This window comes from Eleutherodactylus coqui, chromosome 5 (genome assembly GCF_035609145.1).
Source record: "Eleutherodactylus coqui strain aEleCoq1 chromosome 5, aEleCoq1.hap1, whole genome shotgun sequence".
Taxonomy (NCBI): domain Eukaryota; kingdom Metazoa; phylum Chordata; class Amphibia; order Anura; family Eleutherodactylidae; genus Eleutherodactylus; species Eleutherodactylus coqui.
This window is the reverse complement of record NC_089841.1, coordinates 277,290,118-277,316,542: the sequence shown is the minus strand read 5'-3', so window position 1 is coordinate 277,316,542 and position 26,425 is coordinate 277,290,118. Positions and strand designations below refer to the sequence as shown.

At 49.8% G+C, this 26,425-nt stretch overlaps 1 protein-coding gene across 4 annotated transcripts in view; it reads left to right on the top strand.

The window, feature by feature from the left end:
- The window catches only part of LOC136628678 (colorectal mutant cancer protein-like), a 175,335-nt gene that overhangs the window by 8,857 nt on the left and 140,053 nt on the right, over window positions 1-26,425 (top strand). For all 4 annotated transcript variants that reach the window (XM_066604781.1, XM_066604783.1, XM_066604780.1 and 1 more), the window contains one exon: window positions 13,815-13,984. In XM_066604781.1, the coding sequence (XP_066460878.1) occupies window positions 13,946-13,984 (39 nt within the window). In that variant the 5' untranslated portion in view covers window positions 13,815-13,945. The remainder of the gene's footprint in view (window positions 1-13,814; window positions 13,985-26,425) is intronic.

Genomic DNA, 26,425 nt, shown 5'->3' with positions numbered 1-26,425 from the left:
GGTGGTAGGGTTAATTATGGTCTTAGCATGTGTGAGAGCGATAGTCCTCTAGAACTTATTAGGACAGTTTGTAGCATAATGAACGGAACCTCCCAGTACATGCATAAACTCTCAGAGCAGTGCCTCTTTTTCTCTGCAATGGAGAGGGGTTTGTGGATGACATTGATCTTCATTGGTTCGGGTGAAGAGTTCAATCTTGGTTGGGTGTTTAGGGTGGATGGACTGAACAAATAGGATGGGTGACTTCTCCTTTCGTCGTTCTGTAATTCTCTGATCTATGCCGATACTTTATTGAATTAAGTTTTCCAAAACATCTGGGGTCTCTACTCCGGCCAGCTCATCTTTAACTCTTTCCAAAAGTCCTCTTCGGAACTGACTCTGCTGTGTGGCAGTGTTCCAAACAATGTCATTGGCCCAACAGTGAAATTCCACCGTATATTTGGCGACCAAACGCTGACCCTGCTAAAGATTACATAGTAACATAGTAATATAGTAGGTTAGGCTGAAGGAAGACAGTGTCCATCTAGTTCAGCCCGTTTCAACCCCCAAAAGGCAGAAGCCAATTAGCTCATGCAGGGGAAAAATTCCATCCCGACTCCATAATGGCAGTCAAAACAATCCCTGGATGAACCTTTGATAGTTCCTACCTAAATGTAAGACCTGGAACAACAACCCCGCTGGTCACCTAATGTCTATATCCTGTAATATCATAGTGCGCTAGAAGAATGTCTAGTCCCCTCTTAAATTCCTCAATAGATTTTGCCATCACCACGTCCTCAGGCAGAGAGTTCCCCAATCTCGCTGCTCTTACAGTAAAGCACCCTCTTCTGTGTTAGTGATGAATCTGGCTTTCTTCTGCCCTGTCATTACTGTCGCAGTCCTGGGTATAAGCAGATAATGGGAGAGATCCTTGTATTGTCCCCTCATGGATTTATACAGAGTTATTTGATCACCCCTTAGCCGTCTTTTTTCCAGGGAGAATAATTCTAATTTTGATAGCCTCTCTGGGTATTCCAGTCCTCTCATTCCATTTATTAGTTTAGTTGCCCTTCTATGTACCCCCTCAAGCACTGCAACATCTTTCCTGAGCACCGGTGTCCAGAACTGTACACAGTATTCCATGTGAGGCCTGACAAGTGCCTTGTATAGTGGAAGAATAATGTTCTCGTCCCTCACCCCTATGCTTTTTTAATGCACCCCAAGACTTTATTAGCTTTTGCAGCAGATGACTGTCATTGGTTGCTTAAATTAAATCTACAATCCACTAGTACCCCTAGGTCTTTTTCCATATCACTTTTTCCTAGCGGTACCAGATTTAGTGTATATTGGTGACATCCATTTCTCCTGCCCATGTGCATCCCCCCACATTTATCAGTATTGAACTTCATTTGCTATTTTTCTAGGTCCTTTTATAGCCGTACATTGTCCTCCGTTGTATTTATTATCTTGCATAATTTTGTATCATCTGCAAATATTGATATTTTACTGTGCAGCCCCTTTATCAGGTCGTTGATAAATATATTGAACGGAATCGGGCCTAATACTGAACCCTGTGGCTCCCCCACTAGCAAGGGTTGCCCAATCAGAGTACAAACCATTTATTACCCCCCTCTGCTTTCTATCTCTGAGCCAGTTCTTTACCCAGATACACACGTTTTCACCCAGACCGAGCTGTCTCATTTCATATATCAGCCTATTATGTGGCACGGTGTCAAATGCTTTAGAGAAATCCAGATATACAAGATCAATAGACTCTCCCAGGTCCAGCCTAGAGCTTATCATAGAAGCTGATCAGATTGGTCTGACATGATCGACCCTTCATGAACCCGTGCTGATGAGGGCTTATACTGCTGTTCTCCTTGAGGTATTCTAGGATGGAGTCTCTCAGAAACTCCTAAAATATTTTTCCAGTTATTGAAGTGAGACTTACCAGCCTGTAGTTACCAGGCTCTCTTTTGGACCCCTTGTTGTAAATTGGAACCACACTGGCAAAGCTCCAATCCAATGGTACAAACCCCGGTCTTGATAGTGTCCATAAATATAAGAAATAGCGGTCTGGCAATCACATCACTTACTTCCCTTTGAACCCTTGGGTGTATTCCATCTGGAATTGATTTATCAATTTATCAATTTTAATCCTCTTTAACCGGCTCTGTACTTCCTCCTGTGTTAGGTATGCAATATTTAGTGGGGGATTCGTTTTAATTCCCCTGCAGCTCGTGTGACATTTCCTTTTCGTTCGTGAATACTCTTGAAAAGAAATTATTTAATAGATTTGCCTTCCCCCACTCGTCTCCTATGATTTCTGCATTATTTGTTAAAGGGCCAGCGAATCCTTTTGCTGTTAATATAATTAAAAAAATAGTTTAGGGTTATTTTTGCTCTCTTTGGCGATCAGTCTTTTTTGCCTCTTCCTTAGCATTATGCAACCTTCTTTTGACCATTACACAGTGGTTGGGGTCATCAAACACTTGATCCATAGCCACGATGAAGGTACTGAGTAGAGATGAGTGAGCGCACTCGTCCGAGCTTTATACTCGTTCGAGTATTAGGGTGTTCGAGACGCTCGTTACTCAAGACGAGCACCACGCGGCACTCGACTCAATTACATTTCCTTCCCTGAGAAATTGGCGCCCTTTTCTGGCCAATAGAAACACAGGGAAGGCATTACAACTTCCTCCTGTGACGTTCCAGCCCTATCCCACCCCCCTGCAGTGAGTGGCTGGCGAGATCAAGTGACCCCCGAATATTTAAATCAGCCCCGCACGCGGCTCGCCACAGACACACGCTAAGAGAGATCAGGGAAAGTGCTGCTGCTGCTATAGGGACAGTGTTAGCGTCTTCAAGAACCACAACGGTCCTTCTTAGGGCCACAGCTCACCTTGTGCATTACTGTTGTGGCTGCTGTGAGCAGTTTTGCACATTTTTTTTAAATGTATATCGGGCGTGCAGGCTATAGCGTTCTCAGACTGCAGGCTGTACTTGAGTATAGGGGCAGTATTGGTCAGGCAGGGACAGTGGTAGTGTAGAATCCTGTCTAAAAGAACCCCAACGGTTCTTCTTAGGGCAACCTGTGACCGTGTGCATTTAACTCCGTGGTTGCTGGGAGTTGTAGTACCTCAGTATTGCACAGCAGAGCCTAAGTGCAGCCTTCATTTAAATATTTTTCTGTCCGCACTTTGCGTTGCCTCAGCTCAGTCTGCCTGTAAGTGTACGCCAAGAAACCTTCAAATTTCCTACGCCGCTCTGTGTTATACGCGTGCTGTCTTGTCTGACAATTGCACGGTGTGTCAGGCGCCCATACATTGAAAGTGCAATACACACTGCATAGCTTCAGCCTGCATTGCCTAGAAAAAACAGGAGATTTAAAAAAGAAATCCTTTTTACAGCTACCGGTGACCCAGTGCATTTGCCTGCGTGGCCTGTGGGACTTCACGTCCATCCAAACTGCATAGTGCACCGCAAGGCCTAAGTGCAGCCTTCATTAAAAAATTTTTCTGTCCGCACTTTGCGTTGCCTCAGCTCAGTCTGTCTGTAAGTGTACGCCAAGAAACCACAAATTTTCTTAATTCACAAACATTTTTACACCGCTCTGTCTCTGCTCGATTCTTAATCCAGCATGCTGAGGGGTAGAGGACGTGGACGCAGTCACGGTCGAGGATGCGGAGTCCCAAGTGAGGGTGTGGGCATAGGACGAGTTCCTAGTCCAGGTGAATCGCAGCCGGCTGCTGCGGGAGTAGGAGAGAGGACAGTTTCTGGGGTCCCCAGCTTCATATCACAATTTTTGGGTCCACGTCGTAGACCTTTTTTAAAAAATAAGCAGTGTGAGCAGGTCCTGTCGTGGATGGCAGAAAGTGCATCCAGCAATCTATCGACCACCCAGTCTTCTTCGCTGTCCACTGCTGCAACTCTGAATCCTCTGGCTGCTGCTCCTCCTTCCTCCCAGCCTCCTCACTCCATGAAAATGACACATTCTGAGGAGCAGGCAGACTCCCAGGAACTGTTCTCAGGCCCCTGCCCAGATTGGGCAGCAATGGTTCCTCTCTCACCGGAGAAGTTTGTCGTGACCGATGCCCAACCTTTGGAAAGTTCCCAGGGTCCGGGGGATGAGGCTGGGGACTTCCGGCAACTGTCTCAAGAGCTTTCAGTGGGTGAGGAGGACGATGACGATGAGACACAGTTGTTTATCAGTGAGGTAGTAGTAAGGACAGTAAGTCCGAGGGAGGAGCGCACAGAGGATTCGGAGGAAGAGCCGCTGGACGATGAGGTGACTGACCCCAGCTGGTGTGATAAGCCAACTGAGGACAGGTCTTCAGAGGGGGAGGCAATTGCAGCCACAGGACAGGTTGGAAGAGGCAGTGGGGTGGCCAGGAGTAGAGGCAGGGCCAGAGCGAATAATGCACTAGCTGTTTCCCAAAGCACCCCCTCGCACCAAGCACCGCACAAGGTGGGACGAAGGCCGTTCACCGCCTCCAGCTTGCGCCACTGCCTCTCCCCCTGGGCCCCAACCTGCCACTGAGATCCAACTCACCTCTCACGACACAGGCACGACCGTCTCCTGGCCTGGACCCACACCTTCACCCCCACTGTCCTCGGCCCCATCCAGCAATGTCTCTCAGTGCAGCGTCCAGCTGTCGCTAAGAGAATCGTTGAAGCGAAAGCGCAAATACGCCGTCACGCACCCGCACGCTCAAGCTTTAAATTTCCACATAGCCAAATTGATCAGCCTGGAGATGCTCCCCTACAGGCTGGAGGAAACTGAGGTGTACAAAAACATGATGGCAGCGGCAGCCGTGCACTACTCTGTCCCCAGTCGCCACTATTTTTCACAGTGTGCCGTCCCAGCCCTGCACGACAACGTCTCACGCAACATTGTACGCGCCCTCACAACTCGGTTACTGGCAAGGTCGACTTAACAACGGACACGTGGACAAGCACAGGCGGGCAGGGCCACTATATCTCCCTGACGGCACATTGGGTGAATTTAGTGGAGGCTGGGACCGAGTCAGAGCCTGGGACCGCTCATGTACTACCCACCCCCAGAATTGCGGGCCCCAGATCGGTGCTGGTATCTGCGGCGGTGTATGCCACCTCCACTAAACCTTCCTCCTCCTCCTCCAATGCAACCTCTACCTCGCAATCAAGACTTGTTAGCAGCAGCACGTCGCCAGCAGTCGGTGTCGTGCGGCGCAGCAGCCCAGCGGTGGGCAAGCATCAGCAGGCTGTGCTGAAATTACGCAGCTTAGGAGAGAAGAGGCACACGGCCCACGAACTGTTGCATGGTCTGACAGAGCAGACCGATCGCTGTCTTTTGCCACTGAGCCTCTAACCGGGCATGGTCGTGTGTGACAGTGGCCATAACCTGGTGGCGGCTCTGCAGCTCGGCAGCCTCACGCACGTGCCTGCCCCACATCTTTAATTTGGTGGTTCAGTGGTTTCTGAAAGGCTACCCACACTTGTCAGACCTGCTCGGCAAGGTGCGCCGGGTCAGCGCACATTTCCGCAAGTCCAACACGGACGCTGCCACCCTGCGCACCCTGCAGCATGGCAACTGCTTTGCGACATGCCCACACGGTGGACCTCTACGCTTCACATGTTGTCCCGGCTGTATGAGCAGCGTAGAGCTATAGTGGAATACCAACTCCAACATGGGCGGCGAAGTGGGAGTCAGTCTCCTCAATTCTTTACAGAGGAGTGGGCCTGGATGGCAGATATCTGCCAGGTCCTTGGAAACTTTGAGGAGTCCACCCTGATGGTGAGCGCGATGCTGCAATCATTAGTGTCACCATTCCCCTGCTATGCCTGTTGAGAAGTTCCCTGCAAAGCATAAAGGCTGATGCTTTGCGGGTGGAAACGGAGGCGGTGGAAGACAGTATGTCTATATCTCAGCACATGGAGGAGGAGGAGGGGGAGGAGCCTAAAGGAGGAAGAGACAGCTGGGCCGACTGCAGAGGGTACCCATGCTGCTTGCCTCTCATCCATTCAGCGTGTATGACCTAAGGAGGAGGAGGAGGATACTAAAAGTGATCTTCCTACTAAGGACAGCCATATGTTGCATAGAGGTACCCTGGCACACATGGCTGACTTTATGTTAGCATGCGTTTCTCGTGACCCTCGCGTTAGACGCATTCTGGCCACTACGGATTACTGGGAGTACACACTGCTTGACCCACGGTATAAGGAGAACCTTTCCACTCTCATTCCCGAAGAGGAAAGGGGTTTGAGAGTGATGCAATACAAAACTTATGGTAAACTTCCCATCTGACAGCGCTAGTGGCAGAAGGCGCAGTTCCGAGGGCCAAGTAGAAGGGGAGGCGCAGAGATCAGGCAGCATGTTCAGCGCAGGCAGGGGAACACTCTCCAAGGCCTTTGCCAGCTTTATGGCTCCCCAGCAAGACTGTGTCACACCTCCCCAGTCCAGGCTGAGTCGGAGGGAGCACTGTAAGAAGATGGTGAGGGAGTACGTAGCCGATAGTACCACCGTCCTCCGTGATGCCTCTGCTCCGTACAACTACTGGGTGTCAAAGCTGGACACTTGGCCCAAACTCGCGCTATATGCCCTGGAGGTGTTGGCTTGCCCTGCGGTTAGCGTCTTGTCAGAGAGGGTGTTTAGTGCAGCTGGGGGAATCATCATAGACAAGTGTACCCGCCTGTCAACTGACAGTGCCGACAGGCTTACACTCATAAAGATGAACAAAGCCAGGATTTCCCCAGACTTCTCTTCTCCACCAGCGGACAGCAGCGATATCTAAAGACCTTTGTTAATCTGTGCATGATATTCGTCCTCCTCCTCCGGCTCCTCCTCCTGAAACCTCTCGTAATCACCGCGAACGGGCAATGTTTCTGTGGGCCAAAAGGCTCATATAACTTTTCTAAATAATATTTATCTGTTTCAATTCTCATTAAAGCATTGAAACTTCCACCTGAACCAATTTTTATTTTGACTGGGCTGCCTCCAGGCCTAGTTAAAAATTAAGCCATAGTACGCTAAGCAATTAATGGGTTTCACCTGCCCTCTGGGTGGGGCATGGGCAATTTTTCTGGGGTACATTTGTACTGTCGGTACACCAATTTTTCGGGCCCTTGCCTACAATGTAATCCAAGTAATTTTTATGGGCTTCGCCTGCACTCATGGTACACCACTGTGTCTGGGGTTGGCCTACACTTTTGCTACAGAAATGTAACTCTGTTCTGCCTACCTATACTTCTGCCACAGTAATGCTACAGGCGTCTGACTTCAGCAACAGAAATGTTACTTCGGTCTGCTGATACTTCTGCTCCTGAAATGTTACCTTGGTTGGTGTATACTGTTACTACTGTAATTTTACTAATACCGGGCTCTGCCCATAATGCTTCAACGGAAATGTTACTGGGGCATGTCTATACTGCTATAACAGAAATGTAACTAATAGTGGGCTCTGCCCATACTGCTTCTACGTAAATGTTACTGGGGTCTGACTATACTGCTACTACTGAAATGTTACAAATACTATGCTCTCCCTACACTGCTGCCAGGGAAATGTGAATCTGCTGCTTTGCCCATACTGCTTCTACGTAACTGTTACTGGGGTCTGTCTATACTGCTACTACTGAAATGTTACAAATGCTGTGCTCTCCCTTCACTGCTTCCAGGGTAATGTGAATCTGCTGCTTTGCCCATACTGCTTCTACGTAACTGTTACTGGGGTCTGTCTATACTGCTGCTACTGCTATGTTACAGGGTTGTGGAAACGGAGGCTTCCCAAAGACATGATGGTGGCGAGGCCGCGCTACTAGGTACCCAGGCGCGACAACTTTTCAGCGACGCAGTCACTGGGAAGGTGCATATAACCATGGACACGGGGACAGGACACGTACTGCCTCAAAAACATCCCCGTCCTCCTCCAACATCGAAAACATTCTTGGCAAATGCTTTCGCAGTCGTCCGTCTGGCGGCAGTCCAAGAATTTCATCTTAAACGACACAATAAGGAAGCCCCCCACCACGGCCCACTTAATCCTGGCCACATTCCGAAAACCAACGAAATAAAACCGCACTAATAGGTCCACAGTCGCAACCACTATCCCACCAACTCGGTTACAGGTAAGGTGCATATAACCACGGACACGGGGACAGGACACGTGCTGCCTCAAAAACATCCCCGTCCTCCTCTTCCAACAATGAAAACATTCTTGGCAAATGCTTTTGCAGTGGTCCGTCTAGCGGCAGTCCAAGAATTTCACCTTAAACGACACAATAAGAAAGCCCCCCACCACGGCCCACTTAATCCTGGCCACATTCCGAAAAACAACGAAATAAAACCGTGCTAATAGGTCCACAGTCGCAACCACTATCCCACCAATGCGGTTACTGGTAAGGTGCATATAACCACGGACACGGGGACACGACACGTACTGCCTCAAAAACATCCCCCTCCTCCTCCAACAATGAAAACATTCTTGGCCGAAGCCCACCTGTATGTAATCAGACGTTAGTTTTGCTGTCCAGGGCACTGCAATGGGATATATTTATGTACCGCCAGTGGGTTCCAGGGAGCCACCCATGCTGTGGGTCCACAGGGACTTCACATAGGGGAGTTGTTCCTGCCTGTGTCTACGTATTAAAAACCCCGGTCAGACTGGGGCATGCAGTGTGGGCCAAAGCTCACCTGCATTTAATCTGGCGTTACCTCAGCTGTGCTGGGCAATGAAATGGGATTTATTGATGTACCGCCGGTGGCTTCCTGGGACCCACCCATGCTGTGGGTGCACACGGAATTCCCATTGCGGAGTTGTACCTGCCTGTCTATACTTATAAAGAACCCCAGTCTGACTGGGGCATGCAGTGTGGGCCGAAGCCTACCTGCATTTAATCTTACGTTAGCTCTGCTGTCCATTGCACTGCAATGGGATATATTTATGTACCGCCGGTGGGTTCCAGGAAGCCACCCCTGCTGTGGGTCCGCACAGAGTTGTACCTGCCTGTGTCTACTCATAAAGAACCCCAGTCTGACTGGGGCATGCAGTGTGGACCGAAGCCCACCTGTATTTAATCTAACGTTAGCTCTGCTGTCCAGGGCACTGCAATGGGATGTATTTATGTACCGCCGGTGGGTTCCAGGGAGCCACCCATGCTGTGGGTCCACAGGGACTTCACATAGGGGAGTTGTTCCTGCCTGTGTCTATGTATTAAAAACCCCGGTCAGACTGGGGCATGCAGTGTGGGCCGAGGCCCACCTGCATTTAATCTGACGTTACCTCAGCTGTACTGGGCAATGCAATGGGATTTATTGATGTACCGCTGGTCGCTTCCTGGGACCCTCCCATGCTGTGGGTGTACACAGAATTCCCATTGCGGAGTTGTACCTGCCTGTGTATACTTATAAAAAACCCCAGTCTGACTGGGGCATGCAGTGTGGGCCGAAGCCCACCTGCATTTAATCTGACGTTAGCTCTACTATCCGGGGCACTGCATTGGGACAAACTTCAGGAGCGATACATCGCTAATGAGACGTGCACAGCTGCGCTAGCATTGGAGTCCGCTGTAGGTCCACGATTGCTGAGGGTTTGTGCAGAGGCCTATGTCCTTGGTGCAGTGAAAGTCCGCTTCCTGCCTAGGATTCCTGAAGCTGTGGGCCGAGGCCTATGTCGTGGGCGGGTGCAAGTCTGCCATGTTTGGCTGCTCAGATCAATTTTTGTTCATGTCTTGGGTTTCCTAGGACCCACCTATGCTGTTGGTGCAAACTTAGTTCCCATCGCAGTGTTTGACCTGTCTGGCACAAAGACACTGACTGACTTGGGTAGGGGGCAGAGCGCAGACAGCTTTCCCCTTGCAGTGTGGATTGAGCTATGCGACACCTTGACAGAATGAATACTGTGTGGCACATGGATTCCCCATTGCTATGCCCACGTTTGCAGCTCCTGACGGAGGTAGCACAGGATTGGATTTCTCATTGCTACTGTACAGCATTGTGGGCTATCGGCCCGCCCCTTTTTAAGAGGGTCGCTGCCTGGCCCTGCCAACCCTCTGCAGTGTGTGCCTCCGGTTCCTCCTCATGGCAGACGCACTTATAAATAGACATGAGGGTGGTGTGGCTATGAGACCAGTGTGTGGCATGAGGACAGCTGAAGGCTGCGCAGGGACACTTTTGTGTGCGCTGTGGACACTGGGTCGTGCGGGGGGGGAGCATGTAACCCAGGAGAAGAGGCAGCGGTGTGTCCCGCAGGCAGTGCTTGTGCTTAGTTGGAGGCAGTGTGGTGCTTAGCTAAGGTGTGCCTTGCTAATGAGGGTTTGTCCGAAGTAAAAATTGTTGGGGGGGGGGGGCACTCTTGCCGCTATTGTGGCTTAATAGTGGGACCTGGGAACCTGAAATGCAGCCCAGCATGTTGCCCCTTGCCTGCCCTATCCGTTTCTGTGTCGTTCCCATCACTTTCTTTGGTTTTCCAGATTTTCACAAATAAAAACCTTAGCGGAGCATGGCTGATATACAAAAATGCTCGAGTCGTCCATTGATTTCAATGGGGTTTGTTACTCGAAACGAACCCTCGAGCATCGCGGAAAGTTCGACTCGAGCAACGAGCACCCGAGCATTTTGGTGCTCGCGCATCTCTAGTGCTGAGGTTATGTAGGAGGGTGCTGTTACTTTCCACATAAGGCGAGGCCCAAGCAAGTGCTTTACCTTCCAGGTGTAAAGACATTAAACAAACATCACCTTTTTCCAGTCATTGGTAAATGGCATGGGTCTCATCTGAAAGTAAATGCAGCATTGGTTTAAAAACCCTCAGTTTCGGCAGCGGCCCCCACAAAATCTTGACAGCAACAACATAGGAACATCAGCCTCTGAAGAGGTAGAGACCTTCTCCTGGTACGTGGCACAGAATTCTTGTAACTCTGCAACTTGTTTTCGTAACGTGGCTACAACACGAGATTCTAGTCCCGCGCCAGACACGTGACAAAATAAACAGGCAAGGAAGGAGGGAACAGGGCCAGGTTTATATACAGGGCTAATTGGGGAAGAAACAAGACACGGCATGGAACTGGACGGGAAGACACAGAGCCAGGAATGCGGAACAGGAGACAAGGGATGACTAACAAGATATTAGGACTCAGGGGAGCTATAGGTTGGGCTACTGCTTGGAGTACAAGAGGCTGCTGGTTCTAATCCTGACAATGGGGTTGTTGTTAATGTCGGTAAAGGTTGTGCTGAAGGCTTGATTTCTGCTCTCCATTTCCCACTCCTGGGAAATGGCTCTAAAGCTTGTAGTCTGATCATCAATTGGAGAGGAGAGGCCTGAAGTTGGTGTACTACTGCCCCTATACAAAACTGCTGTCACGTCTCAGTCAGCACATAGTTAATTATTTGCCAGAACACCTAGTTTCTGTAGGTTCTATCCAGACTTGCCAGGGTTATCAGCTCCTGTGCTTTCTAGTCTAGGTTAATTAGTCCTGCTAGTGTCTGAGAAGTATGGCTGGTGATTGACATTTCTGTCAGCCAATTGGCTTCTCCCTCCTCCCTATAATATCCAGCTCTTGCTGCCTGGGAGTTGCTGATCAATTTCCAGTGATCCCTTAGCAGTCCTCCTGCTCAGACCTGCTGTGTGTCTGGCTCTGCTGTTTTGGTTTGTTCCCTGTTTGTGTCTATTGTTTATCTGTTTTTGTTCTGTTTATTTCTGTGCACTGTACCCCGTGAGTTTAGGGCTTCCTGGTAGGGATTGGTAGTGGCCTAGGTACGAGTGTGGGTCCGCACCTGTCGGAAGCGATAGGCCCCCCGATTAGGCAGGGCTCCCTCCCGAGGTAGGGGTTTGCAGGGAAAGGTTTTCCCTTAGTTTATTTTACATTTTCGTTGCACTGTCACGATATACAGACCTTCACCTTCCTGCAGAAGTGCTCCCTGTCCATTCTGCATATAGCCACCAGTACCAGCGCTTTCCCGCGTCTGTCTTGGCTGCCCCCCATACTCTGTTCATGTTGGCAGTCAAGGACGAATGTGACAACTGCCTCTCTATGCTTATAGTCTGTTGAATAAACAAGGAGGAAGAGGGAGCTACAGCTATGAAAGAGGGTCCAGGCCGGTTCTCCGAGGCAGTGGATGGTGTGAGTTCTTTTGACACATTGTCTTGAGACTGTTTTAATTCTTGCAGCATTTTAAATGCTTACTCAAAATCTTACAGATGGCCGCTCTTCTGTCATCATGTGCGGTTTCAAGTTCTGAGAGCGGACCTGATGTTGGTGCTGCTGCGACTAGTAGTAGCTGATGGCGACAGTACAGCTCTTATGTTTGTCTGCAACACCTTACTCTCTGTCTTAGGGTGGACGCACACTTGCGATTTTTTTTTTTTTTTTTCTCTCTTGAGCTGCGAGAGCACGAGAAAACTCTCGCCTCGCAGCGCAAGAAAGATGCCGGTATAGAACCGGCATATCGCAAGTGGTTTCAATGAGGCCAGCGATAGGAGCGCTAGCCCCATTGAAAGCGTAGGAAGAATGCCGCGGACTTCTGCCACAGCTGTGACAACTGTGGCAGGAGTTTCCTTCATCCCCGCGGGGACTGCGGGGATGAAGGAATCCTCTGCCACAGCTGTGGCAGAAGTCCGTGGCATTCTATTCCATTGCTTTCAATGGGATCGGCACTGCTGCCGATCCCATTGAAATCAATGCTTTCTGCCAAGTCCCGCTGAATGATTATCGGGGAAGGGCTTGAAATATAAGGTAAGATATAGCTATTTATGAATGAAAAGCTAAGAGCTATGTGTGATTGGCTGAGCGCTCAGCCAATAGCTAAGCAGCAGCTGCTATTGGCTGAGCCCTCAGCCAATCTGCACAGCCCTTTCAGGAGGCGGGGATTTTTAAATCCCTGACTGCTGAAAGAGCTTTATAGCAGTGTCGGGGAGCCAGAAGGAGGACGCGGCTGAGCGCAGGAGAGGTGAGTATAATTTTTCTTTTTTTTTTTACACACTTTTGGCAGATTATCGGGGAAGGGCTTATATTTCAAGCCCTTCCCCGATAATCTTAATGCGGGGCTTGGCTGAAACCATTGCTTTCAATGGGATTGGAAGCAGTGCCGATCCCATTGAAAGCAATGGAATAGAATGCTGGGGACTTCTGCCACAGCTGTGACAGCTGTGACAGCTGTGGCAGGAGTTTTCTTCATCTCTGCGGTCCATCTCTTTTCAATGTGGCTAGCGCTGCTGCTGCTGGCCCCATTGAAAAGACTGGCGATATCCTGGCGTGATGCCGATATCCCGGCGTCATGCCGCCTTTTTTCTCGCACTGCGATGCGAGACTTGAACTTTACTCTCGCATCGCAGTGGAGAAAAAAAATGCCAGTCGGTGTCCACCCTTAACATGATGCTGCCCTGCAACGTCTGTCTCTTCCTTTTTTTCCTGTGAGGTGGTATCATGATTCTGTCTGTCTGTCTATGTTGGGTCAAGCACCTCATCATTGTCCACGTCCTCTTTGTTGTCCTTCCCCTAAGTAGACTCTATGTCACTGTGAGCACCGGGAGCTGGCACTTCTGTTTCCACATTGCCTGTGGAGGGCTGACCGCATACACTGACCCACCCTGAGCTTCCTTTTCGGAGGAAAAAAAATGGTTGGGCATCAGTGCATTTAATTTCTTGGTTTTCTCCCTCTGGTTGCTTGGACTGCCCCTTTCTTCTGACTCTTCCTGCAAAATGAAGTATAAACAACGCAATCATAGCATTAACATATCCCAATACATTCTCAACCAATAGAGGGCATTCCAACTGAAATCTAATAAAATATAATATAATTTTAACTCTTGTTACTTGTGAACTAATTCACTGATATTAGTATATTTTTAACCTCTTTTTTTCAGCATATCAGCATGACCTTTTCTTCCAGCTGCAGGAAGTGATCTCTTCCCTGGAAACTTATGTCTTCTCCTGGAGAAATCTACCTAGCAACAGGACAAGGGAAGAAAGTGTGACATCTCCCCCCGAACTGTACATGGATAAAAAACCTGACATCATACATGGATTTAATCAGGTATGAACTTGTTACATATCTAAAGTGAGTTTCATACTTTTTATCAATAAAGCCTGTTAATCACGGAATGAAAAATAAATCACTGTGTTCATAAATTTGTATTGAACGTCATAATTTCAAGTTTTCTGAATGTGGTCAGCAATACAAAGAATTGATGTTTTCATTCTGGTTGTCGTGGCGACCTGAAGGTTTTTTCCAATTGTCAATGGGACTTTCTAATGTTAAAAACGCAACGCAACTTGCGTTTTTTGGTGCGTTGCTTTTTTAACATCGTGTGAGTGGGAATGAAACCTCACAGATCGGAATGAAACCATTGAAAATCATTGGTTTCGTAATTGTGCGTTTTCACTCACTCTCACATCGTGCCCTCAGGGAACTTTCACTCTGGCGAGAAAATCGCGAGATTTTCTCTCCATGCGAGAGTGAGTGAAAACGAATTATTATAAAACCAAGGATAGATAGACACCCATAGATTGAAAGTGCAATACACACTGCCTAGCCTCAGGCTGCATTGCAGAGTAAAATAAGGAGATTAAAAAAAAATTTCCTTTTTACGGCTAACAGTTACCCAGTGCCTGTGCCTGCGTGGCCTGTGGGACTTTATGTCCATCCAAACTGCATAGTTCACAGCCTAGCCTGCGTGCAGCCTTCCTTATAATTTATCTCTGGCTTCATTTAGCGTTATATTACAGCTGGCAGCCAGCAACTGCGCGGCAATAATTCACAAGCACCGCTCTGTTTCTGCTCGATTCTTAATCCAGCATGCTGAGGGGTAGGGGTAGGGGCAGAGGACGCGGTCGTGGTCGAGAACGCGGAGTCCCAAGTGAGGGTGTGGGCATAGGCCGAGTTCCTGGTCCAGGTAAATCGCAGCCGACTGCTGCGGCATTAGGAGAGAGGACAGTTTCTGGGGTCCCCAGCTTCATATCACAATTTTTGGGTCCATGTCGTAGACCCTTATTAAAAACCGAGCAGTGTGAGCAGGTCTTGTCGTGGATGGCAGAAAGTGCATCCAGCAATCTATCGACCACCCAGTCTTCTACGCTGTCCACTGCTGCAACTCTGAATCCTCTGGCTGCTGCTCCTCCTTCCTCCCAGCCTCCTCACTCCATGAAAATGACACATTCTGAGGAGCAGGCAGACTCCCAGGAACTGTTCTCGGGCCCCTGCCCAGATTGGGCAGCAATGGTTCCTCTCCCACCGGAGGAGTTTGTCGTGACCGATGCCCAACCTTTGGAAAGTTCCCGGGGTCCGGGGGATGAGGCTGGGGACTTCCGGCAACTGTCTCAAGAGCTTTCAGTGGGTGAGGAGGACGATGACGATGAGACACAGTTGTTTATCAGTGAGGTAGTAGTAAGGGCAGTAAGTCCGAGGGAGGAGCGCACAGGATTTGGAGGAAGAGCCGCTGGACGATGAGGTGACTGACCCCACCTGGTGTAATAAGCCAACTGAGGACCAGTCTTCAGAGGGGGAGGCAATTGCAGCCACAGGACAGGTTGGAAGAGGCAGTGGGGTGGCCAGAGGTAGAGGCAGGGCACAATCAAATAATCCACCAGCTGTTTCCAAAGCACCCCCTCGCGCCAAGCCACCGTGCAGAGGCCAAGGTGCTCTAAGGTGTGGCAGTTTTTCATGGAGACGCCGGATGACCGACGAGCAGTGGTGTGCAACCTTTGTTGTGCCAAGATCAGCCGGGGAGCCACCACCACCAGCCTCACCACCACCAGCATGCGCAGGCATATGATGGCCAAGCACCCCACAAGGTGGGACGAAAGCCGTTCACCGCCTCCAGCTTGCGCCACTGCCTCTCCCCCTGGGCCCCAACCTGCCACTGAGATCCAACCCCCCTCTCAGGACACAGGCACGACCGTCTCCTGGCCTGGACCCACACCCTCACCTCCGCTGTCCTCAGCCCCATCCAGCAATGTCTCTCAACGCAGCGTCCAGCTGTCGCTAAGAGAATCGTTGGAGCGAAAGCGCAAATATGCCGCCACGCACCCGCACGCTCAAGCTTTAAATGTCCACATAGCCAAATTGATCAGCCTGGAGATGCTCCCCTACAGGCTGGTGGAAACTGAGGCGTTCAAAAACATGATGGCGGCAGCAGCCCCGCGCTACTCTGTCCCCAGTTGCCACTATTTTTCACGGTGTGCCGTCCCAGCCCTGCACGACCACGTCTCACGCAACCTCGTACGCGCCCTCACCAACTCGGTTACTGCCAAGGTCCACTTAACAACAGACACGTGGACAAGCACAGGCGGGCAGGGCCACTATATCTCCCTGACGGCACATTGAGTGAATTTAGTGGAGGCTGGGACCGAGTCAGAGCCTGGGACCGCTCATGTACTACCCACCCCCAGAATTGCTGGCCCCAGATCGGTGCTGGTATCTGCGGCGGTGTATGCCACCTCCACTAAACCACCCTCCTCCTCCTCCTCCTCCTCCTCCAACGTAACCTCTACCTCGCAAGCAGGACGTTGCCAGCAGTTGGTGTCGCGCGGCGCAGCAGCACAGTGGTGGGCAAGCATCAGCAGGCCGTGCTGAAATTACTCAGCTTAGGAGAGAAGAGTCCCACGGCCCACGAACTGTTGCACGGTCTGACTTTCGCCACAGAGCCTCCAACCGGGTATGGTCGTGTGTGACAACGGCCGTAACCTGGTGGCGGCTCTGCAGCTCAGCAGCCTCACGCACGTGCCATGCCAGGCCCACGTCTTTAATTTGGTGGTTCAGCGGTTTCTGAAAGGCTACCCACACTTGTCAGACCTCCTCGGCAAGGTGCGCCGGGTCAGCGCACATTTCCGCAAGTCCAACACGGACGCTGCCACCCTGCGCACCCTGCAACATCGGTTTAATCTGCCAGTGCACCGACTACTTTGCGACGTGCCCACACGGTGGAACTCTACGCTTCACATGTTGGCCCGGCTGTATGAGCAGCATAGAGCTATAGTGGAATACCAACTCCAACATGGGCGGCGAAGTGGGAGTCAGCCTCCTCAATTCTTTACAGAGGAGTGGGCCTGGATGGCAGATATCTGCCAGGTCCTTGGAAACTTTGAGGAGTCCACCCTGATGGTGAGCGGCGATGCTGCAATCATTAGCGTCACCATTCCCCTGCTATGCCTGTTGAGAAGTTCCCTGCAAAGCATAAAGGCTGATGCTTTGCGGGCGGAAACGGAGGCGGTGGAAGACAGTATGTCGCTGGATAGTCAGAGCACCCTCATGTCTATATCTCAGCGCATGGAGAAGGAGGAGGAGGAGGAGGGGGAGGAGCCTGAGGAAGAGACAGCTGGGCCCACTGCAGAGGGTGCCCATGCAGCTTGCCTCTCATCCATTCAGCGTGTATGGCCTGAGGAGGAGGAGGAGGAGGATACTCAAACTGATCGTCCTAGTGAGGACAGCCATATGTTGCATACAGGTACCCTGGCACACATGGCTGACTTTGTTAGCATGCCTTTCTCGTGACCCTCGTGTTAGACGCATTCTGGCCACTACGGATTACTGGGTGTACACACTGCTTGACCCACGGTATAAGGAGAACCTTTCCACTCTCATTCCCGAAGAGGAAAGGGGTTTGAGAGTGATGCAATACCACAGGGCCCTGGTGGACAAACTGATGGTAAACTTCCCATCTGACAGCGCTAGTGGCAGAAGGCGCAGTTCTGAGGGCCACGTAGAAGGGGAGGCATGGAGATCAGGCAGCATGTTCAGCGCAGGCAGGGGAACACTCTCCAAGGCCTTTGCCAGCTTTATGGCTCCCCAGCAAGACTATCTCACACCTCCCCAGTCCAGGCTGAGCCGGAGGGAGCACTGTAAGAAGATGGTGAGGGAGTACGCAGCCGATCGCACCACCGTCCTCCGTGACGCCTCTGCTCTGTACAACTACTGGGTGTCAAAGCTGGACACGTGGCCCGAACTCGCGCTGTATGCCCTGGAGGTGTTGGCGTGCCCTGCGGCTAGCATCTTGTCAGAGAGGGTGTTTAGTGCAGCTGGGGGAATCATCACGGACAAGCGTACCCGCCTGTCAACTGACAGCTGCGACAGGCTTACACTCATAAAGATGAACAAAGCCTGGATTTCCCCAGACTTCTCTTGTCCACCAGCGGACAGCAGCGCTACCTAAAGAACTTTGTCAATCTGTGTATGGTATTCGTCCTCCTCCTCCGACTCCTCTCGTAATCACCGCGAATGGGAAATTTTTCTGTGGGCCAAAAGGCTCATATAACTTTTCTAAATAATATTTATCTGTTTCAATTCTCATTAAAGCATTGAAACTTCCAACTGAACCAATTGTTTTTTAGACTGGGCTGCCTCCAGGCCTAGTTAAAAATTAAGCCACAGTACGCTAAGCGATTAATGGGTTTCACCTGCCCTCTGTGTTTGGCATGGGCAATTTTTCTGGGGTACATTTGTACTGTCGGTACAACAATTTTTCGGGCCCTCGCCTACAATGTAATCCAAGTAATTTTTATGGGCTTCGCATGCACTCATGGTACACCACTGTGTCTGGGGTTGGCCTACACATTTGCTACAAAAATGTAACTCTGTTCTGCCTACCTATACTTCTGCCACAGTAATGCTACAGGGGTCTGACTATACTTCAGCAACAGAAATGTTACTTCGGTCTGCCGATACTTCTGCTCCTGAAATGTTACCTTGGTTGGTGTATACTGTTACTACTGTAATTTTGCTAATACTGGGCTCTGCCCATAATGCTTCAACGGAAATGTTACTGGGGCAGGTCTATACTGCTATAACAGAAATGTAAATAATAGTGGGCTTTGCCCATACTGCTTCTACGTTACTGTTGCTGGGGTCTGTCTATACTCCTACTACTGAAATCTTACCAATACTATGCTCTCCCTACACTGCTGCCAGGGAAATGTGAATCTGCTGCTTTGCCTATACTGCTTGTACGTTACTGTTACTGGAGTCTGTCTATACTGATACTACTAAAATGTTACTGGGGTCTGTGTATACTGCTGCAAATTAAATGTTAGTGGGGTCTGTCCTCACTGCTGCCAATGAAATGTTACAGGGGTTTGTGCATACTCTTACCGCTGAAATGTTACTAATTCTCGGCTCTGCCTATACTGCTGCTACTGCAATGTTACAGGGTAGTGGAAACGGAGGCTTCCCAAAGACATGACGGTGGCGAGGCCACGCTACTAGGTTCCACAGGCGCGACAACTTTTCAGTGACGCGGTCACTGGGAAGGTGCATATAACCACGGACACTGGGACAGAACACGTACTGCCTCAAAAACTTTCCCCTCCTCCTCCTCCAACTATGAAAACATTCTTGGCCGAAGCCCACCTGCATTTAATCTGACGTTAGCTCTGCTGTCCAGGGCACTGCAATGGGATATATTTATGTACTGCCGGTGGGTTCCAGGGAGCCACTCATGCTGTGGGTGCACACGGAATTCCCATTGCGGAGTTGTACCTGCCTGTGTCTATTTATAAAAAAACCCCGGTCTGACTGGGGCATGCAGTGTGGGCCGAAGCCCACCTGTATTTAATCTGACGTAAGCTCTACTATCCGGGGCACTGCATTGGGACAAACTACAGGAGCAATACAGCGCTAATGGGACGTGCACAGCTACGCTAGCATAGGAGTCCGCTGTAGGCCCGCGATTGCTGAGGGTTTGTGCAGAGGCCTATGTCCTTGGTGCAGTGAAAGTCCGCTTCCTGCCTAAGATTCCTGAAGCTGTGGGCCGAGGCCTATGTCGTGGGCGCGGTGCAAGTCTGCCATGTTTGGCCGCTCAGATCAATTTTTTTGTTCATGTCTTGGGCTTCCTAGGACCCCCCCTATGCTGTTGGTGCAAACTTAGTTCCCATCGTGGTGTTTGACCTGTCTGGCACAAAGACACTGACTGACTTGAGTAGAGGGCAGAGCGCTGACGGCTTTCCCTTGCAGTGTGGATTGAGCTATGCGACACCTTGACAGAATGAATACTGTGTGGCACATGGATTCCCCATTGTTATGCCCACGTTTGCAGCTCCTGACGGAGGTGGCACAGGATTGGATGTCTCATTGCTTCTGTACAGCATTGTGGGCTATCACCCCGCCCCTTTTAAAGAGGGTCGCTGCCTGGCCCTGCCAACCCTCTGCAGTGTGTGCCTCCGGTTCCTCCTCATGGCTGATGCACTTATAAATAGACATGAGGGTGGTGTGGCTGTGAGGCCTGCATGTGGCATGAGGGCAGCTGAAGGCTGCGCAGGGACACTTTGGTGTGTGCTGTGGACACTGGGTCGTGCGGGGGGGTTGGGCACCATGTAACCCAGGAGAAGAGGCAGAGGTGTGTCCCATAGGCAGTGCTTGTTCTTAGTTGGAGGTAGTGTGGTGCTTAGCTAAGGTGTGCCTTGCTCATGAGGGTTTGTCCGAAGTAAAAATTGTTAGGGGGGGGCCCACTCTTGCCGCTATTATGGCTTAATAGTGGGACCTGTGAACTTGAGATGCAGCCCAGCATGTTGCCCCTCACCTGCCCTATCCGTTTCTGTGTCGTTTCCATCACTTTCTTGGGTTTTGCAGATTTTCACCAATGAAAACCTTAGCGGAGCATGGCTGATATACAAAAATGCTCGAGTCGCCCATTGACTTCAATGGGGTTCGTTACTCGAAACGAACCCTCGAGCATCGCGGAAAGTTCGACTTGAGCAACGAGCACCCGAGCATTTTGGTGCTCGCTCATCTCTAGTCTTTATCAAGCATGCAGCACAATGACATAACACATACATATATATCACACATACAGCAATCAGATACCAACATTAATTAAATAGCAATTACATACATGTGCGATAGCTGGGGGGAGTGGCTCTCCGTTAATCAGATGTCATCCAGTATCGTAGAGCTTCCTGTGCTCATATCTCCATACAGTCTGTGTTGCAAACCGGCGTCCTAAATGACAGTCAGCGCCGGCGCGGGCTCATCCAATCCAGTAAACGCCCATGCCCTTAGTGTGCATCAAAAACCAATAGGGCACGCGCACTCCTAACCAGTCCGCGTCATGCCCACAACCATATGCTGGGCATGCACGGGATTTAATCTCAAATCGCGCGATTACTTGCCATATTTTTCAAGCGCACCGCCACCCTTGTATTAGTAGTGCATGCGCGGAAGTAAAGCAAAGGCGGAAGTACATAACCATAGCAACAGGTCAACATAATGTGCCTGTAACCGTATCACCTGCAATCAGCCAGCGAAACTATAGTATTCAGGCGGTATATACCCAAGCAAGTGACCAAGTTGGTCACAATGGTATCCTATTGCAAAACATATCTAGATTACTGTAAATTCAGCTGATATGAACTCCGCATAGGGATCATTATATACTGCATAAAGTTACAAAATCATATTCAGACAGATGTTTTATATAAATAGTAAGTAATCAACAAAAAACCATGATGAATACAATGACATATTCTTTATTGATCACAATATAAATCACCCATATATGTAATACCAACACCACCGATTCATACTACATCAACATCTCCCGATACAATCAACATCTCCTGATACATCCACTTTTCAAGATGCTAGGTTAAATCATACATCTATTTAGTTGACGAATGAGCACAGCCATCTTGTTTGAAACGAGGGCATAATCTTCATAGATCACTAATACTGTTAACGGAGAGCCAGCCAACCCTGTAATAAACAATAAATAAGGCATGATCATCAAATAGCCATACACATGCACCATATATCAACAAATATATATCAACAACTTAAACTCCCTATCCATATAGGATACTAGGTGCAAGATGATACATAAATAGAGATGAGCGAGCACCAAAATGCTCGGGTGCTCGTTACTCGAGTCGAACTTCCCGCGATGCTCGAGGGTTCGTTTCGAGTAACGAACCCCATTGAAGTCAATGGGCGACTCGAGCATTTTTGTATATCGCCGATGCTCGCTAAGGTTTTCATTTGTGAAAATCTGGGAAATTCAAGAAAGTGATGGGAACGACACAGAAACGGATAGGGCAGGCAAGGGGCTACATGTTGGGCTGCATCTCAAGTTCCCAGGTCCCACTATTAAGCCACAATAGCGGCAAGAGTGGGCCCCCCCCAACAATTTTTACTTCTGAAAAACCCTCATTAGCAAGGCATACCTTAGCTAAGCACCACACTACCTCCAACAAAGCACAATCACTGCCTGCATGACACTCCGCTGCCTCTTCTCCTGGGTTATATGCTGCCCAACCCCCCCCCCCCCCCGCACGACCCAGTGTCCACAGCACACACCAAAGTGTCCCTGCGCAGCCTTCAGCTGCCCTCATGCCACACGCTGGCCTCATAGCCACACCACCCTCATGTCTATTTATAAGTGCGTCTGCCATGAGGAGGAACCGGAGGCACACACTGCAAAGGGTTGGCAGGGCCAGGCAGCGGCCCTCTTTAAAAGGGGCTGGGCGATAGCCCACAATGCTGTACAGAAACAATGAGAACTCCAATCCTGTGCCACCTCCGTCAGGAGCTGCAAACGTGGGCATAGCAATGGGGAATCCATGTGCCACACAGTATTCATTCTGTCAAGGTGTCGCATAGCTTAATCCACACTGCAAGGGGAAAGCCGTCAGCGCTCTGCCCTCTACTCAAGTCAGTCAGTGCCTTTGTGCCAGACAGGTCAAAGACCGCAATGGGAACTAAGTTTTCATCAACAGCATAGGTGGGTCCTAGGAAACCCAAGACATGAACCAAAAATTGATCTGAGCGGCCAAACATGGCAGACTTGCACCGCGCCCACGGCATAGGCCTTGGTCCACAGATTCAGCAATCCTAGGCTGGAAGCGGACTGTCACTGCACCCAGGACATAGGCCTCTGCACAAACCCTCAGCAATCGTGTGCCTACAGCGGACTCCAATGCTAGCGTAGCTGTGCACGTCTCATTAGCGCTGTATTGTTCCTGTAGTTTGTCCCAATGCAGTGCCCCGGATAGTAGAGCTAATGTCAGATTAAATACAGGTGGGCTTCGGCCCACACTGAATGCCCCAGTCAGACCGGAGTTTTTAATACATAGACACAGGCAGGTATAACTCCGTGTGGACCGACAGCATAGGTGGGTCCCAGGAAGCCACCGGCGGTACATAAATATATCCCATTGCATTGCCCAGCACAGCTGAGGTAACGTCAGGTTTAATGCAGGTGGGCTTCGGCCCACACTGCATGCCCCAGTCAGACTGGGGTTCTTTATAAGTAGACACATGCAGTTACAAATTCATGTGGACCGACAGCATAGGTGGGTCCCAGTAAGCCACCGGCGGTACATAAATATATCCCATTGCATTGCCCAGCATAGCTGAGGTTACATCCGAATAAATGCAGGTGGTCTTCGGCCCACACTGCATGCCCCAGTCTGACCGGGGTTTTTAATACATAGACACTGGCAGGTACAAATCCCTAATGTGAAGTCCCTGTGGACCCACAGCATGGGTGGCTCCCTGGAACCCACCGGCGGTACATAAATAAATCCCATTGCTGTGCCCAGCACAGCTGAGGTAACGTCAGATTAAATGCAGGTGGGCTTCAGCCCACACTACATGCCCCAGTCAGACTGGGGTTCTTTATAAGTAGACACAGGCAGGTACACCTCCGTGTGGACCGACAGCATGGGTGGGTCCCAGGAAGCCACCGGCGGTACATAAATATATCCCATTGCAGTGCCCAGCACAGCTGAGGTAACGTCAGGTTTAATGCAGGTGGGCTTCGGCCCACACTGCATGCCCCAGTCAGACTGGGGTTCTTTATAAGTAGACACATGCAGTTACAACTCCGTGTGGACCGACAGCATAGGTGGGTCCCAGGAAGCCACCGGCGTTACATAAATAAATCCCATTGCATTGCCCATCACAGCTGAGGTAACGTCAGATTAAATGCAGGTGGGCTTCGGCCCACACTGCATGCCCCAGTCTGACCAGGGTTTTTAATCCACAAATCCCTAATGTGAAGTCCGTGTGGACCCACAGCATGGGTGGCTCCCTGGAACCCACCGGCGGTACATAAACAAATCCCATTGCAGTGCCCTGGACAGCAGAGCTAACGTCAGATACAATACAGGTGGGCTTCAGCCCACAGTACATGCCACAGTCAGACTGGTAATATGTACCTTAACAGTAACCACGTTGGTGGGAATGTGGTCACGACTGTGGACCTAGTAGCGCGGTTTTATTTAGTTGGTTTTCGGAATGTGGCCAAGATTAAGTGGGCCGTGGTGGGGGGGTGGTGGTGGGGCTCTCTTGTTGTGTCGTTAAAGGTGAAATTCTTGGACTGCCACCAGACGGACCAATGCAAAGGTATTTGCCAAGAATGTTTTCATTGTTGGTGGAGGAGGGGGATATTTTTGAGGCACTACGCGTCCTCTCCACGTGTCCATGGTTATATGCACCTTAACAGTAACCGCATTGGTGGGAAATGGCCTCGCCACCATCATGTCTTTGGGAAGCCTCCGTTTCCACACCCCAGTGACATAGCATTAGCAGCGGTATAGGCAGAGCCCAGAATTAGTAACATTTCAGCAGTAGCATTAGGGACAGGCCCCAGTAACATATCACTAGCAGCAGTATAGGGGGAGCACGTCCTCTAGGCCTACCCCTACCCCTCAGCATGGTGTATTACGAGTAGAGCAGAAACAGAACGCTGTAATTAAATGTGCCGCTTATTGGCCTGTGGTTGGAGGCTGACTTTGCTTACGGAGCGCACAGTAGAGCCAGGAAACAATTATGCGCAAGCCTGTAGTGAGACCTAGGTGCGTATGACTGAGCTACTGGAATTCACAGGGCAGAACCAGTCAAGTGGCCAAAGGCCAGTGGTAGGCCTTAAGTATTTTGCTTCAATTTTTTTAAATGGGGAGGTGAAAAACCAGACAGACACTGTATGCAGCGTATATATGTATACTGTTTCCCTCTGGCGGGATGACGGCGATCATGTAACGGACACAGCAGAGCCAGGAAACAATTATGCGCAAGCCTGCTGTAACGCTTAGCTGGGTAATAATGAGAGACTACTACCCCCAGCAGACACGCAGTAAACTGAAGACGGTCACAGGCAGCCCAAATATTGTATTTTTTTTCAATTTTTGGGAAAAAGCACACTGCCTATATAGCCTGTATATGGATTTCCCTGTTGGAGGATGACTGTGGTTATTGAAAGCACAGTGCAGCCAGAAAAAATTATGCGCAAGGCTGCAGTAACACCTAGCTGGGTAATAAGTGAGCGACTACTACCCCCAACAGACACGCAGTAAACTGAACATGGTCACAGGCAGCCCAAAGATTTTTTTTCCAATTTTTTTGAAAAAGCCCACTGCCTATATAGCCAGTATACCTCTTTCCCTGTACCACTGTCCCTGCCTCACCAGTACTGCCCCTATACTCAGTAAAATCACTGCAGACTGAGGACGCTATGGTCTGCACGCCCGATATACAAAAAAAATAAAAGTGCAACACTGCTAAAACCAGCCTCAACAGTACTGCACACGGTCAGATGTGGCCCTAAGAAGGACCGTTGGGGTTCTTGAAGACGAATATAACAGCCTAACACTCTCCCTATAGCAGCTACAGCAAGACGGCACTTTCCCTAATGTCTCTCAGCGTGCATCTGTGGCGAGCCGCGGCCGGCACCAGTTTAGATACTCGGGTGACACCTGATCTCCCCAGCCACTCACTGCAGGGGGGTGGGATAGGGCTGGAACTTCACAGGAGGAAGTTGTAATGCCTTCCCTGTGTTTCTATTGGCCAGAAAATGGCGCAAAATTTTCTGGGAAGAAAATGAAAGTGACTCGAACATCGGGTGGTGCTCGTCTCGAGTAACGAGCATCTCGAGTACCCTAATACTCGAACGAGTATCAAGCTCGGACGAGTACGCTCGCTCATCTCTAATAATGAATCAATCAGTCAATCTACTGCATATTATGCATATCTAATCACTACCAGACCTAATCATAAACTACCAATGACCCTAATAGCTCAGCAATCAAAAAACGTATATAGGATTTACATATCTGAACCTCCCCTTAGCGCCTAACATTACAGACAACCGTCATAGGTAAAAATCCTATAAGAAAGATGTATAGTTGTAATCTAGATTAAGACCCTTTGGGGCTAGGGTTTCCAGCGTGTAAATCCATTTGAGTTCTAACCTTTTTAGTTGATGTTCCCTATCGCCACCTCTAAAGGATCTAGGAACACCATCTTTAACTCTATAATGAAGCTGGCTGATAGAATGGCCAGCCTCGAGAAAGTGTTTCGCCACCGGTACCTCCCTGTTTTTAGTAGGAATCGTACTCTTGTGTTTTGAGATGCGCTGTTTTACCTCCTGTGTTGTTTCACCGATATATACATAATCGTGTGTCCATGTGGGTTGTTATATAACAAAATCGGAGTTGCATGAGAAACGTCCTTTTATAGCGAAAGATTTACCGGAGGATGGGTGCGAAAATC